This window comes from Uloborus diversus, chromosome 4 (genome assembly GCF_026930045.1).
Source record: "Uloborus diversus isolate 005 chromosome 4, Udiv.v.3.1, whole genome shotgun sequence".
NCBI lineage: Eukaryota > Metazoa > Arthropoda > Arachnida > Araneae > Uloboridae > Uloborus > Uloborus diversus.
This window is the reverse complement of record NC_072734.1, coordinates 86,514,481-86,531,796: the sequence shown is the minus strand read 5'-3', so window position 1 is coordinate 86,531,796 and position 17,316 is coordinate 86,514,481. Positions and strand designations below refer to the sequence as shown.

The 17,316-nt window shown below is 32.3% G+C and overlaps 1 protein-coding gene across 1 annotated transcript in view; it reads right to left on the bottom strand.

Annotated features, from left to right (window-relative positions):
• LOC129219862 (tensin-1-like) overlaps positions 1–17,316 on the bottom strand; it is a 70,544-nt gene that overhangs the window by 22,999 nt on the left and 30,229 nt on the right. Inside the window, exons 15-21 of the mRNA XM_054854174.1 lie at positions 13,973–14,195; positions 11,626–11,786; positions 9,222–9,463; positions 8,859–8,983; positions 7,471–7,606; positions 5,705–5,750; positions 1,143–1,282 (exon numbers count right to left, since the gene is read on the bottom strand). Coding sequence (XP_054710149.1) covers positions 1,143–1,282; positions 5,705–5,750; positions 7,471–7,606; positions 8,859–8,983; positions 9,222–9,463; positions 11,626–11,786; positions 13,973–14,195 — 1,073 coding nt within the window. The remainder of the gene's footprint in view (positions 1–1,142; positions 1,283–5,704; positions 5,751–7,470; positions 7,607–8,858; positions 8,984–9,221; positions 9,464–11,625; positions 11,787–13,972; positions 14,196–17,316) is intronic.

Sequence of the window (17,316 nt, the reverse complement as noted above, 5' to 3'; positions counted from 1 at the left end):
GAGGATGTCTGGATGTCTGTAGGATATCTGTAGGATGTCTGTAGGATGTCTGTGACGCGCATAGCGCCTAGACCGTTCGGCCGATTTTCATGAAATTTGGCACAAAGTTAGTATGTAGCATGGGGGTGTGCACCTCGAAGCGATTTTTCGAAAATTCGATGTGGTTCTTTTTTTATTCCTATTTTAAGAAAAAAAATATCATAAGATGGACGAGTAAATTACGAAATTATCATAACGTGGAACCGTAAGATGGGTACAAGCCAACTGGCGAGAAAATTCACCATACATTATTTGTAAATATACAGGCGAACCAAAAGACCTTTTCATTTTTTCTATTACGGGCAAAGCCGTGCGGGTATCACTAGTTACTAATAATAAAGCAGAAAGTCTCTCTGTCCGGAGGATGTCTGGATGTCTGTGACGCGCATAGCGCCTAGACCGTTCGGCCGATTTTCATGAAATTTGGCACAAAGTTAGTATGTAGCATGGGGGTGTGCACCTCGAAGCGATTTTTTGAAAATTCGATGTGGTTCTCTTTTTATTCCAATTTTAAGGAAAAAAAACTATCATAAATTACGAAATTATCATAACGTGGAACCGTACCATGGGCGCAAGCCAATGGGCGAGATACGAAATTATCATAACGTGGAACTGTAACGTCGGTACAAGCCAATTGGCGAGAAAATTCACCATACATTATTTGTAAATATACAGGCGAACCAAAAGACCTTTAATTTTTCTATTACGGGCGAAGCCGTGCGGGTGCCCCTAATTATTAATATTTTTCTTTTGTGTATTCATTGATTTAATTTATTTTCTACCTATAAATGTTAAATTTTTTTCTGGTCCCACCCCTTCCCCACATTCTGTGAAACTAAAAAAGTTAGGGGCTGTCCCCAAATGATGTCCCGCTTTGAGCAGGGAGGGAGTAACAAGAAGCGTAACGTCGCACAGTGTGGTTGATATAAAAACCTTTTTTATAGCAATAAATTTAAAATATGGTGTTGGTAGTGGTTAGAGGAGTAAGAGGGGTGTGGGGAATTGTGACACTTTGTGACAAAAGGAGGGAGGAGGGTCAAATATATTGGGGAAAAAAGTGTGACAACATTAATGGACAGACTCTTAGGGGAAAATGTATTCACCATTTAAGGAAACCATGCTAGAAGGTCTTGAGTGACTATAATATGGAGCAGGTGAGCTTTGACCATTGTAACTAGTTGAACGAGACAAGATGTCATGATGCAAACCAGGTATTGTGGCCGGGGAAGGACTGCGATCTTTACTATATAAAAAAGAACAAATATTAATAAATTAGCTCATAAAATATGACAAATGAAAATAACTGTGAGAGTGAAAAAAAAAAACTTAAGAATCTTTTTATATGACAAATAGACAGTTTAATAGATATCTACAATAAAATTTGCATGGATAGACTGCAACCCCTTGTTAAATTGAGCTTTTCCTCTGTCTCCCAAACAATTAAAGGTAATGAAATTTTGCTCCAAACTTGAGACTGTTTAAGTTTTTAAAACCTTGCATATCTCAGGAAAGTTCGTTACCTCCCTTTTTCTAACCAATAAACAGAATAAGAATGTATGCAATTCTTCTGAACTTGCTGCAATTTAAGTCATAATTGTTTGAATTCTTATTTCACCAAAAATAAATAAATAATTTTTGATCTTTTTTTTAATGCAAAAAAAAGGGGGTAAGAATTTTCTTTTGATGTTTTTATCAAACACAAAAATCAATTATGTTTGCTGAAAATACCCATATGGGAGTCATTTGAATGTTAGTTTTATCATTCTTTACAATGATCTTGGTTATATTGTGTTTTCAGATGTATTTTGTTTTTTCCCAACTAGCGCAATTTAACTAGGGGCTACGCTATTTTATATAGGTATATAAATCACACAATTAAAAAATATGTTCTAGACTGATCATCTATTTATGCCATGATACAGATTAGTCATTACCCCTGATAATCAGAATGAAAGCTTTAAACACTCCTGAATTACATAAATACTTCTGTGGAATTGACTGATAAAAATATGTTCTAAGGTAAATTAATTTAAAGTACGAAATAAAGTTTATTGAATTACAAAAAAAGTCAAAATACAGTTGTGAATATATGTAAGTTGATTAAAAACTTTTTGAATTAGAACTAAACTTATATTGATATCAGTTAAACTAACTAGGAGCATTTTTTAATTTACAGAAATTCATCAAGGGCATTCCTTACTGCCTTATTTAAAGTTCCTTTATTTTTATGTAACAGTTATGAAACATTTAGAGTAAGTGCAAGCATACACTCCATTTAGTAAATATTTTTGAGACTGATGCCTCTTTAATTACTAATATATTTAAAGTTAATGTTTGTTGTTCCTATAATTTTTTTTTACTGAAAAGGTAAACACAGAACTTGTTTTGAACAAAATATTTACAAATAATAAGCAGGAAGCTGACATTAAGTTTTATTATTTTTTTTACCAACAAATCATTTTAGTTTGTTTTTCTAACATTGATGGAGTTAAAATAATTATTAATTTTTTTAAAAAATCAACTTTTCTAATTGTAGAAAAAAAAATTTCTTAAATACAAAAATTACTGAAATAGTTGTTTATGCATGTTTTTTAATGCTTTTTAAGAAACTTATTTTGTAAATTTATTTAGTCATTAACATTACTATTATTTTTACAAAAATACTTATTGAAAATAATGTTTTTTTTTGTGATTGTTTTTGCTGTATGCAATTGAACATATGACAAAAAATTCAATTTTGCTAAGGAAAATAATTTAAAAAATATGGTAGCTATTAAGAAATTCTAAATTGTTTTCATTCATTGGAGGAAGGCTTTTACAAAAAATCTTTTAGCTGTTTTCAAAACCATAAACCTGCTTAGCTTCTTTTGCAAGCAGTATTTTGGCAATGTTTGCCAGCTGTTTTCAAGTATCGTTTGTTATAAAAGTAATAGTAGGAATTATTACAAAAGGTATTTTAAAAACTATCATGAGGAATCTTGGTAAGGATTTTAATCTTTTTCTTGTCAGATAACAAATAATATGAGGCAATACAAGCATAAGTAAGAGAGAAGAGGAAGCAACACATTAACAATGCATTTTTTCCCTTCCGCACAACATAAATACTTACTTCAAGCTTGTTTCCGTTAGACAGGACCATCTACGATGATTCATTATGGCATAAGAATCTCTAAAAGATAGTCTGTGGCTTGGAGGAAAGCTATTTGCAAAAGCTGTTAGTATGTTATTGAGAAAGTGTCCATATTACTAATGCATAGTGAAAAACATTTAAGATAGGTTAATAATAAGAGAGGGTTATGGAGAAAAACTATTAGTGGGTTAGAGGAAACACAAGCATTAACATTGCATGATAATGTGCAATGCTATTTAAGGATTGGTTAATAAGCAGGGAAGTTGAAGATTTTCAAAAAGAAGTAGGAATATACTGCATTTACAAATTCATTTTAAAAACTATCATGACTTTTTTTTTTCTCTAAAAACAAAACATTTTTATGAATTGAAATAGTCGAACCTCGTTAAGGCAAAATTCATGCAATTGTGATGATTATTTCATATTAACCAGTTTAATCTTTTCCACTGATTAATTATTTATTAACTTTATTACATAATTTGTTGATTATAAACTGTTCTTTATTGGTTTATAATTTTCTCATCGGTGTTTGTTTAATCCGTTATTTTTTAAGCTGCTTATCTCCCTTTTTCTTTTGTTGAATGTCTTTTCTTTCACATGCTCATTTATTTTGCAGTGAAGAAAGGGTTCCTTGAAACCCCAAAACATGTGTCCGCAATAATTTGCCATTTTGTGCGATTATGCATTGTTATTTCTTATTTTACTTTTCAACTACAAAGAGGTGTTTATTCAACTTTATTAATTGATTGTTGCTTTGCAGGATTAAACAAGTATTTCATGTCGAGTGATATTTCATGTAAAGCAAATTGCATTATTCGATTGTACTAGTAAGTTTTCTCTACACTTATTTACTTAAACTGCATGGTTTTGTTTAAAACTCATTTTCAAACATTCTGAAAAAATACATGTTGATCTACAAAAGTTCAAATGAAGTATTTTTTAAAAATTACAGGTTTTTAGATTTCAAAACAGATTCAATTGCTTAAAAATAAATAAAAAATAAAATAAATAATAATAATAAAATAAATAATAAAATAAATAAATAATAAAGTTAATAAATAATAAAGTTAATAAATAATAAAGTTAATAAATAAATCACTAAATATTAATGATTTAATTAGTCTTAGTTCAAGCTTATCAATAAAATAGAAAAACTGAATTTAGACAATCAAGAATAAATAGGCAAGAATATGGTGTTGCACTTAGGTGAGCATAAAGCATCAATATCGGAAAATGTAAGATAAATAATTTTAAGAATTTCTTTTTTTTTTACTTCGTAATAGCCAAAAAAAAAAAAAAAAAAGGACACAAAATAAGAGGGAGAAATTATCATGGTAAGGGGGAGGAGAAAATACTTTTGTACCAATTCATGATTATTTCTTTTGTTGTGTAACGAAAGCTCATGCAATTAAGTAAAAACAACTAATAATCTTCAGAACTCTTAACAAATTTTAATTTGCAAATTATTATAATTTTACTACTTAAGACCAAAAGTTAAAAAAAATAAGTGATGAAAAAAATTTGTTGTAAATACTGGTGTAGGTTAATAATTTCATTGTGCAAAATTTCACTTTGAACTACTGATTAAAGTGATAATGCATATTAAAATTAAGAAAAGAGTCATTTTTATTACTTTTGAAGTGAAAATAGCTTACACATTTTCCAAGATGATGCAGTAAATTTGAAAGTAATTACATGCAAAGTAATTAATAAGAATATTTTATGAATTTCATGTTGCATTGCCACAAAAAAGCATCTCTAAGGCAACTTCTGAAGAAAATACAGAGTAAAACAAGTCATCAAAACCTTCAAACTAATGCAAGACCATACCCTGAAAATATTGGAGGGGGGTTATTGTGATAGCTCAAAAATTTCCTTATTTGGCAAATTTTGCTAGAAATTCAGCAAATTTGGAGATAATTATTGTCTTTAACGTTTAAAATTACTTTTAATGATGGCCAATTCCTTCTCATGTTATGTATGTAAGATATGTATGTACGCTCGCATTTTGTTATTCAGTAAAGTTTGGAATTACATTCAGAAAATTGAAAATTTTCCCCTTCCCAAAAATTTAAGTTCAGGGCACTCCTAATCAGAGAATGCATATATTAGACATGTGTATTATATAACTCCCTAAACTACTGCCTAGTATAATTTGGGGGAAAAGGTCCAAACCCATCTGATTCTGCCCTCTGGGTACTGTCTTGAAACAAACCAATGAAAGTTTCTTAAATAATGTTTGTTTTCCTGATCTATAATGTAAAATGATTAAAAAGATGAAAATTACTAAAAGAAAAGTGCCTAAATCAATGAAAAAGACCGGGGAAAAAAATAAATTAAAAATAATAAGTAAAATTCAAAACTTGATGATCAGCTTGGAAATAATAAGCATGATTTTTTGGATAAATACTATCGATCATGAAAATCATGAGGAAATTCTAATGATTTTCAAATTTCAAATAAAGATTTGAAACATTTGGTGAAAAAATTAATGAGAAGAAAGAGAAATATAACATTATTTTTCTTAGAACTTACCGTGATAATAACGGACTCTTGGGAGGCAAAGCAGATCCAGTCATATCTATAATTTGAAAAATGAAAACAATTTATTTGAAATAATTCGAACATATTGTACAGAAAGCTTGAAATAATAAATCGGGAAGAGGATACAATTTGGAAGCATTAAATGGAGTTGTGCATGTTTTTAAAAACATTTTAAAACTAAATGCAACTGTTTAATATAAAAATGTAATTAAAAAAAATGAAAAGAAACACTACAAGACTTTTATGATAGTATTTACTTTAAGTTGTGTGGTAATAAGAATTGCTTGTACTGAATATTTTTCATTAAGCATTACCTGCATTTATATATTTAGGACAATGAAAATCTATACATAGTCTCTACTTTTTAGTTGAAAAATTCTGTAATGGTATTTGGTAATAATTTTTGTTGTACCTTTGAAACGATAAAAGTTTTTACGAAAATTCACTGTAACAAAAGCTTTTGAAGAAGTCTTGTTCTGAAAAAACCCATCACAAAGGCATTTTTTAAAGTCAACGTGGCATTTGAGATTCGTTGAACCCTGACCCCTGTCCACATGTTATTTCAATTTTAAGAGCTTAGAAACCATAATAGTTTCATTTTTTAAATATTTTGTCACTGTTCCTTAATTTTATTCTTCTATTGTCTTAAATAGTCAGAAATCTTTTCTAAGCTTGCATTATCTTTATCCACATAATCAATGATGTTGATGTTTTTCTCTTAGTTATTTCTTTCTGTATAACCTTGTAACAGAATAATTGCACTTGCAATGCCTATCTGAATGAACTACACACAAAAGGCTGAAATTTGATATACACACTTGTTATGTACTGGGTATCAAATTTGTACAACACAAATACAAATGTGACGACAAGCAACAGGTTCTGGGTCCAGCTAGGTTGGTCGTAATAAATTTATTAGTCCCAAATGAAGATCAATATCCCTCCTAAAGCTTGCATCTACACCTTTGATCATTATAACCTCTTCCGATAAACCGTTCTAAGTGCACTCAATCCTACTAAAGTAGTAATTTTCCTAATTTCCAGGTTAGCCCGATATTTGAATAGCTTTAAAAAACGACCATTTCTCTTGCTTTCCATGCAAAAAATTTAACCCATACACATCTTTCATTTTGATAAATTTAAACGACTGAATCATGAACTCCCTAACTTTCCTTAGCTGCCAGATATACATATTTGAACATTTCACCTATTTGTTCAAAAAAAAAATCTCTTTTCTTGTTGAAGCAGCATTTTTTGTAAGTGTATAAAAAGTCTCAAAATCATAAGTGAAATCATTAAAAGAGTTTGCAATTAAAACAAAAACAAATTAGCTTGAGAGTATAATTCTTGAAGTTATCAAAAACAGATCACTCTCTTAACTTTGCCGCCAATGCACGGTAAATATACTATCACTTGATGCCAAAAGCAAAATCATAAATGAACTTAGGACCTTTACATTGTTGGCGCCAACACAAGTGTTGTGTTCGACGACCTCAATCGGCCAACCGCTGACTAACTGGTTACTAACCACAGCGTTTTATGATCTACCGGTTACCGTTTTAAGCTGTTGATTAGTTAATTGAAGCACGTGATCAACGAACCGGTCGCTACCGGTCGAGGTCGTAGAAAGTAAGCAAGATAAGGTGGCTGAAAGGTAAAAACCCACCCCCATCTTCCCATACTTAACCAATTCAATGATAAATCTCATTTTAACATAAATGTACCCTGATAAAAGGCCAGCTTTTTAAAAACTTTACCTTGATTTTGATAAGGTGTGCCAGGCGGTACAGGAAAAGCTGGTGTTACAGGCCTGTCCATTCTGGAAGGACTACTAGGAGGACTTGAACCAACAACTGAAGGGGACCAAGAAGCAGAATCTCCAATATAATTACTCTGGATGAGAAAGAGAAAATACTTTTTGAATCAAGGTAGATTTGACACCTCTTAAATGTTTTAGAAAAAAATTACATTTTACCTTTAAAAAAAAGATTTATGATTAATGTTCAAACATAAAAAACTTTTAGTAACATTTTACTATTGATTAAACCTAAGTCTACTTTGAAAAATTCACAAAAACAGTCAATATGAAAATTTAGTGAAACAAATAAATTCGTCTTCTTCCATTCCAAAAATGAAACAGTTTTGAATTTTAAAATTGCACCAATATCATTAAAACTATTTACCTATTGCGTAATGTTTCTATTTGCATCTATGAAGCTTAAAGCAATGGAATTTCAACAAAAATTATTTGTTTCAGATATAAATACAGTGAAGCATCGTTTATACGTTTTTGAAGGGACTGTATGAAAAAAGCGTACAAACAAAAAAACGTATAATAGGTGTAGGTTAATGTGTATTAGACTTTACAGGGACCAATTTTAAAAATGTAAAGTTTATAAAAACGCATAAAATAAAAACTTATAAATGGTGCTTCACTGTACTGAAGTTTTTCCATATCGTGTCAAAGAGATAGATTTATACATAAAAAGTAGTCGAAAACTTTGTACTGCATAGTGAATAAAATATGACAACGTATATAAAGTACAAATTGAGAATGGAAAAAGGTTAAAAAACCAGCAAACAGCTGTTTCGGCACTCTAAAATACAAGTGCCATCATCAGTGCATTAAAAACGAAGACAGATTCACCCGAGTAAAACACAGTCGAGGCAAACAATGGAATGAGAGACGAGTTGTAAAAGATATGAGAGCAGTACCGGAAACGATGACGTCAAGGTTACGTCAGAACTCCAGAGGACTGTCCTCTCTTTACAACTCGTCTCTCATTCCATTGTTTGCCTCGACTGTGTTTTAGTCGGGTGAACCTGTCTTCGTTTTTAATGCACTGATGATGGCACTTGTATTTTAGAGTGCCGAAACAGCTGTTTGCTGGTTTTTTAATCTTTTTCCATTCTCAATTTGTACTTTATATACGTTGTCCATATTTTATTCACAGATAGATTTATAGTTACGTTATTGCCATAACGAGATCTCCGACATTAAAAATTATAAATAAAAACATTTTGCATACGGATTGGTTAAAAGCTTTACTTCACTGAAGTTAAAAAGATTTCTAATTTTTAGAGCATGAACTTTTTAAAATTTATGATAAACATTTGTGTTGTAATTAGTTAAATTCTACCATACCTTTGGTGTTGACTGCATGTAAGGGAGAGGCGAACTTTGCATGTCATGTGGACTGCTGGTTGGACTTCGAGAAGGTACTACTATAGCTTGAAGGGATTGTTCTAATTTGTCGAGTTTTGTATTTGCTGAAAGTTTTGAGAAAGATATTTTAATATTAAATCTCATTTAAAAAATAATATATATACTGTTGTTCACGTTTCTATGCATTATTTTTACATAAAAGAATTAGCCAGCTTTAAATTTCGTTCTTTTTTCATTATTTGACGATGGCATCGTAAAATACTGTGGCAAAATGTATATAGGATATAGCACAAGATCCTTGATTAATATATCAAAAGCAACTTATAAACAAGCTTTACCAACCTGGTGTATTATGTGCTACGCCTAAAAGTCCTGAATCTGGAGCATCGTGTTTTGGAGAGTAAATATTTCCATAGACAGCAGAAGATGCAATTACGTTCTGTGGAGAAGTTTGATTGTGTGCTATTTGTTCTTTTGCCAGTTGGTGAGCCTTCTTTGCTGTAACAAAAGGCCGCTCTCTGTCATACGATGTATCAGATTTTTGCCTTGTGAGGGATTTACTCTGGGTTTGAAACTGGGGGTACCTAAAAATTTAAATGTTTTAAAAATAAAAATATTAAGTGCTTTAAAAATATTTTAGTTAAAACTTACTACTCTACATGTTTTTCTTCAGATTTCAAAGATTATGCCTTAACAGTTTTCGGGTTTTATAAGCAGTAAAAGTTCTACTAGTAATAACTGAAATCTTATAACTACAAAATATAATGATGCTAAAACTAATGAGGAAATATTTTGAAATACCAAACAATCTACTGAAAATATGCTACTAAAAACAAATCTTGGGCTTGAAAAATGTTTAAACTGAATGGTAAGAGGTTCATTTGCAAAAGGAAAATTCCACGGATTAATCTAGAAGCTAATTTTAACATGGGAAAAATGTAGAAGATAATTGTTATATTTTATCTCAGATTAAGCACACATGCACATTTATAAAAACGAGCTGATGTGTGCATCACATGACTTCCTTTTACTCCAATTTAATATCATTTCCCCATTATTGGCAATTTTAGTGTGATTAAATAATTTACTCTCTAAATATCACCAACAATGGCCAAATTAAAACCAAACCATAGACTAATAATAAGAGTAGACCGAGCTATGGCAACCCTTTTGCTGCTCATAAACCAAACCATGTGACTGGTGGATATCCTAGCAACAGCGGGCGTTAAACGTAGCAGACGATCAACGCCCGCGATAAATAAAATAAATAGAATTTGTGGAACACGGAAGAATGATCTTTTATGGAGTCCGATTTGTAAATTTGTTATTCTAAGTTGTAAATATTTTGTTAATATAGTGAGTTTTTCGTTTAGATAGTATTATGCATTTTTTTAATCAATTTCAATAACTCTCTAAGCAATAAAAGATACAAGCGACCAAGAAGAATCAGCAAACGGTAAGATTTTTACCTACAGTTTCAATTTAAGATACCGATTAGTACATTTTTGCGTTAACGCAAAACGTTTACGCCATTTCGTTCACGCCAACGCTGACAGCTCCAAATGAAATAAAAGTTACCGAAAACTGATCAAAAACTATTACTAATGTCAAAATAATGCATAACTAAAAGAAAAACAGTTCAATCTCTGCACCTGGAAGTTTTTTTTAATGAAAAAACATTGTCTTAAAATACATGTTGAGTGCCAAACTATAGATAATGCTGCCATCTAGCAACCATGCTGCCAAAGTCTTCGCCAAGCCCTTCCACTAGTCACATGATACATCTATGAGCCAATTTTCTTCATCAGCAAGAATGAGAAAGCTCAGTCTACTCTTATTATTAGTCTATGAACCAAACTTTAAAATTAAAAAAAAAAAAATCGCCAAATTGGCGACCAAAAGACTGGCGATATAACGCCAAGTGACCTACAAATTATAACACACTTGAGTTTATATCGAAATTAAATTATTTCCCCCCAAAAAGGTGCAAAAGACCTTTTAGAAACACCCGAATGCAACCAAAAGGGGAGGTGCACAACTAGACCACACTAGGAGTCTACATACCAAATTTCAACTTTCTAAGACATACGGTTCTTGACTTATGCGATATACATACAGACGTCACGAGAAAACTCGTTGTAATTAACTTGGGAATCGTCAAAATGGATATTTCGCGTGTCTATATGTTCTTAACCACTTATCCCCATGTGGTCGAAAAAAAGAACTCAACATTCATTCGGGGGTGAGCAAAATGGAAATTAAGGTCGATTTTTGAGTGAAATTTTTTTTGCGAATACAATACTTTCTTTTACAAAAAAGGAAGTAAAAAATTAAATGTGCATCTAGAGTTCTTTATTGCAAAATGTTTTCAAATAACTTATAGTTTTATTGCAAAAGAATTTTTGATATTCAAGGGCGCCCCACACAATAATATGCAAGGAGTGTACAGGCATGTAAAGCACCATTTTTTTTGCTAGTTTTTAATTCTTTAAAAATTATTTTTCACTTATTTATTTTCTAATTATTATTATTTAAATTTCATTTCTTATTTATTTCCTATTTTTTAAATTAGTGTTTCTCAGCAGTTAGCTCTTGTAACATTTTATAATTATTCTAAAACTACTCAGTGTACATAAAGAAGAGTACATTTTCCTTAATTGAAAGAATTAAAAAGTACAAATGATCCATTTAAAATGTTATAAAAATTTGGGAGTATTTTAAGCAAAAATCAAAGAAGCAACATTACCTGTAACGAGTCACTTCTTTGCTGCTACTCCTTTGTGGAAGTAATGGAGAAGACGGGGCACTTGTATTCTTATACGTCGGAGGCTTTATTGGAGCAGGTTGTGTTGAAGATGAATGACCGTTATAAGTGTTAACATGCAATGGAAGTGTGTAGCTCAGACCCTAAAAATGTCAAGATAATTGATGTTTTACAAATATCTCAATAAATATTTAAGCTAAGAACAATAAAGGAACACTTGAGTAAGTTTTTTTCATAAAAGGTTTTGATTTTTTCACAGAATAAATATGCAGCACTGAAAATTAAAATTTTTTAAAATTATAATAATAACAAAATAGGTCTCTTGCTGATATTTTACAAAATATGAAGCAGCATTCGACACATCGAGAAAAATTCGTCTAAATCATGGTTCTCAGCTGTGTTAATGTTAATCTTGTTTCACAAAAGTATTCCTCGTTTTTATAATTATTTTATTTATTTATTTATTTATTTTTTTTTTTTGACAGAGAGACAAAATGCAACAGTAGTAAAACTATTCAGTTATTACAATTGTCCTTGACAAAGACTGGTGTACATTAAGTCCGTCATTGTTACAAAGTCCTCCGAGTTCCCATTCCAAAATAATGCTTCTGAAGCTGCTGAACCAGGAGTTGTTCGGCTTCTGGTTTGGATAAAAAAAAATTATTGATATGTTGATAAAGCTTCAAGGGTGCCCATATGCAAAATTTTAACGGGGGAGGGGGGGGGGGCTCATATTTTCCCCATGTTTTAGCTGAATATTTCCCCCATAGAAACAGATTTCAGTACAGATTAGAGTCATTGAAATTTGACATTTTTAATAACTTATTCATTAATTGCTGGAGAAGAAATGTTTTTATATTTTTGCAAGGTAAAAAGTACTAAAAGCAAGGAAGTTTAAATTCAAAGGGGGGGGGGGGCTTGAGCTCCATTTGTCCCCCCCCCCTAATAGGCGCCCTTGTGGAGCTTTGATCTATGGTGTGCTGCCTGAGCTCAATCAGACTTCCATCTCAATGGTGCTCTGTAAACAGTAGTAAAATGGCATTTCTGCCTTTAATTGGGTAGCATCGTCTACTCTGGTTTAGATACTCGAATGGTTTTAAGCAACTGCAGCTACAACACAAAGTAGGAACTATAATTTTTCAGGGGGTAAAAAATAATGATTTTCTAAATTAAAACTGTGGATTTCTTGAAGTTTAAATTAACATTTTTAGAAATTCTTAATTTTTTTTTTTTTCAAATATGGAAATAATATTCATTCATTTTTTAAAATTATTTTAATTTTCTTTTTAACAGTTGGAACTTGCAAGTGCACCCTCTGGCCCGTGCCCATGTGGACCCGTTGCCATGTGGTGTCATGCCCCTGCACCATCATATTTATCCCTTTCTTAGCTGGGCAATTCCACGGGTAACTGACATTTTTGAAGCAAAACCATAAATATATTTTGTAACATTCATTATTTTAAATATTTCCCCCTCGTTTATTATTCTTTTCAAGCCAAATTTAAAAGTGTAGTTAAATTCTCAAAATAACTTTTTGACGATTTTTAAAAAATAGTTTAAGCATGGTAACTTATGCATGGTAACCAACGCGTGGTAGTAAGCATGGTTAAGCATGGTAACATTAATGTATTGGAAAGGGTTCAAAGGCTGGCTACAAGGCTAATAAGTGAACTTTCCCACTTAGATTATGATTCCAGGCTTAGAAGGCTTAAAATGTACAGTCTTGAGCAAAGAAGAGACCGAGGGGACATGATTCAGCTGTTTAAATTTATTAAAACGAAAGATGTTACGGGGCTAAAGTTTAGCACTGAAAACAGGACAAGGGGTCATTGTTTTGAGCTATTTAAATCTCAGGCTAACATGGATATTAGGAAAAATTATTATTTTAGCAGGGTAGTGGAACCTTGGAACAGCTTACCGGAAGAGGTGGTAATGAGCAAAGGAGTAGACAGTTTTAAGAGGGCCATTGATCTTCACTGGGGATTGTAAATTGACTAGGACCAGTCTAGCTGGGCCCAGAGCCTGTTGCTGGTCGTCACTTTTGTATTTGTATCTGACTGACAAGCTACTTTTTAAAGTTTCAGTCAGTTACCATGTTTTTAACTATTTTTTAAAAACCACCCAAAGAATATTTTGGGAATTCAATTTCACCATTAAATTCAGCTTAAAAAGAACAATACATCAGGTGAAAAGATTTTCAAAATAATGTATATTTTGCTTGGAATGTGACAAAATGCATAAGGTTTTGCTTCAAAAATGTCAGTCAGTTACCCGTGGAGTTGCCCAGCTATTATTTTTTCTATGTGAACGAAAGAGAAAATAGTTTTACTTTTGGTGGTGATGTCTCTCTGGATGATGATGAAAAATCTAAGCCAAGACTAACGTCATCAGTTGATTCACCATTTGGCAACGTTCTTTTATGTGTCCTTCTTAGTTCATCTAGAAGTAATTGTTCTTTCTGATGACGATCTTCCCACGTCCTTCCTTCTCGGCGAGCTTTTAGTTTATCCTGCTGCCTCTGAAGCCACGAGTATTGGTTATCTCCTTTAGTCCTAAGATGAACATAAAGACATCCATAAATGCTAATTTTTATTTAAAAAAAATTTGTACTTAGCAAACTGGAGATTCTGCTTACAAGAGCAATCAGGATATGAAAATATTTTTTATTTACATTCCGTTAAAAATCTGTCAAGGTAAGTGGCTTAGTATTGTGGCATTGATTGGTCAAATACGAATGGCCATTCCAACAAAGCACAGATGATATGAGTGTGTTTTGAATATTACAAAGTTCAGAGACTATTTAGTCAAGGCCTGAAGTCCACTAAAATTATAAGAGATGGTCCAAGAGTTACCATTTATTGATTCTCCATGAAGACATTTGATGAAACGAGAAAATTGGAAGGAGTCTCATGACTGATCTGCAATATGCTAATTGGGGTGAATAAAAAATTGTGAATGTATGAAGAACAATAAATAAAGTGCAATTCATTTTCATGTTTTTATCAACTTTTATGTAGTTTCTTGTCTTTCAGTTTTTATTCATTAAAAAAAAAAGTTCCTTACTTTGCTCTGTATTTTTAATTTATGCCAGATCTATGCATAACTGCCAATAGTCTTCGTCAGGCAGCAAAATAGAGTTCATAAAAACATTTAAAACAATTGAAATTATGAGCAGTATTTTCAATCACTACATCATGAAACCCAGGACAAGAGTTTAAGTGGTCAGTGCAGTCAGTGGTCAGTACTCATGTTGGAATTAGTTGAGTACAGTGGGCTAGTTGTAGTGTCTGCCAGTCCAACTCAATGTAGATGTTTTCTAAGATATTCATGTCCTGTTACCATCCTAAACTTTGCATCACCCAGAGATCTGGGCATTGCAAATTTTGGGATAACAACAGGGCACTGACTTGATTGATGCACTTTAGTCCGGTCAATTTAGACAATGGAAATAACAAAAATTCCGGGAAAGCTAAATTTTTGTAGGGACTTTTGGCATCTTATTTGTAATAGTAAACCCAAAGTCCCCATTGATCCCATGTGCGCTAAAAAAGTTATTCGGGGTCAAAGGTCAAAATTTTAGGTTTTTTGGATTTTTTTTCAAAAACGGTAAGTTTTATCAAAAAGTACCGCAGACCAAAGTCGTAGATCTCAAAATTCTCTATAAAAATGGTCCTTATGATTTTTCTTTCCAAGACCAAACCTTCCCAGATATTGCGTACTCTCAAAAGACGGCCAGTCATTTACAGAATCCCTTCTACTCGCGTGGCCTTGAATAACATCTGGCTATTCTAGTCTGTGTGGCATCGTTCACATACCCAGAGGTGTCCAACCCACTGGACTCTAACTAAGAAAAAAAGGCGCACCCCCCTCATTTTCGTGGAAATCCCCCCCCAAAAGCATGCCTCCCCCCAAATGAAAAATACCCCTCAGAACAATCCCCCTAAAAATTTCGATGCTGCTGTCTGGGTCATGACCCCTCCTAGGGGGGGAGGGCACCCCTGACGTACCTGCTTCTTTTAGAGTTAAACGTGCAGTTCGAGTGAATAAACGTATTTATCACAAGCATCTACTGTTTGTGCTGATCAATATTTAAGAAAAATGTCACAATTTCGCTTTATTTGCAATAAACTTTTGACTGAAGGTGAAACTGTTGTGCTGGGCAGTTGTGGAATGCCAACTTTAATCGATGCAAGTCTCGGGAGAAGTTATAAGAATGCTGATTATTTAAGAAGTCAAAAGTCCGTTACAATACGCGTGGATTGCAGAAAATCATACACCCGGAAAAATTCAATCTCTGCAGAAACGTGAGGATAAAGAGGCTAGTTCTTCAAAAGTAAGTCCTCCCTGTACTGTAGCGCGATTAAGTGAATTTGAATCCAGCTTTTGTTTTTAAAAACACTGCTTATTTTGTGACTGTAAAGCGAATGAGGAGGCTGAGAAGAAGAAAACGCAGAATAATGAAAAAAAAAATTCATAAAGCAGCGACAAAATCATACTCAAAATTAAAACGTGCAAGAGCTTTTGACACACCTCAGAACGATCTTTAGCTAATTTTAAAAGGGATTCTTTGAATGTAAGTGGAAACTTTATAAATTTTTCTGCGATAATTCTGCGTTTTGTTCTTCTCAGCCTCTTCATCCGCTTCCTCGCCACAAAATAAGCAGTGTTTTTTACCACAAAAGCTGGATTCAGATTCTCTTAATCCCGCTCTAGTACGAGGGGGACTTACTTCTGAAGTGCTGGTCATGTTCATTAGGGTAGATTGAAAAAAATCAAAATCTGATAAACGCTAAGTAATAGCCCGGAAAAGTTGCCTTTTGTAGAGATATTTGGTTCAACAAAAGGATTTCGACCGCAAAAAATATCTTGAGGTGTCGCTCGCGCCTTGAAGTTGACCATAAATGCATAAAAACTGGAAAAAGTTATAATAATTTCATCAAATTCAAAATTTGAGAAATTTGATGTTATCGCTCTTAAGAGTAGGCTTTTTGTGTAGATTACACATTGCATAAGATCATTTTAATAATAAACTGTATTTTAAAGTTCCACACATGCGTTGAGTCTTGAATTTGACCAATATAGTCAGAATTGAATAACATCGTGTTGCTCCGTACTTAGAGAAAAAAAATTAGAAGTTATGATTTGTAAAAGTTTGTTTTCATATTAATTAATTCTTACATAGATACGAAAAAAAATAAGTAATAAAAGCATTTCTTATCTAGTAAAAAAACGTTTAATTCTCCACTTAGCAGATAACTTTGGCGCAAAATGTCAAATTTACCTGTGAAAGAGAACAAAGGTAAAGTATAAAAATTTTAAAATAATGTGGCTTGCAACAGCCCACATCAGTCACCCTTTGAAAGAAAAGACGTTGCTAAAGAAATTTTAATGGGTTTTGAGCCCTCAAACTGTAACCACATTGATTAGAATAAAACATAAGTTTGGCATGCGAGTTGAACTATTTTACTTCTCATAATTTTCAGTCTTGATTGAAATTGTGGCTTGATGGTATTGTGGCTTAATATTTCTAGATTCTAATCTGACTCGAATAAATCCATCCCTTTTGGTTAGGCAGCAAACCGTACCTGACATTTATTTTTCTTATTTTACCTATTGTCTCACTGCATTAGTATGACATGTGAGGTTTTGAGTACTTGACACTTCTTTTCCTTA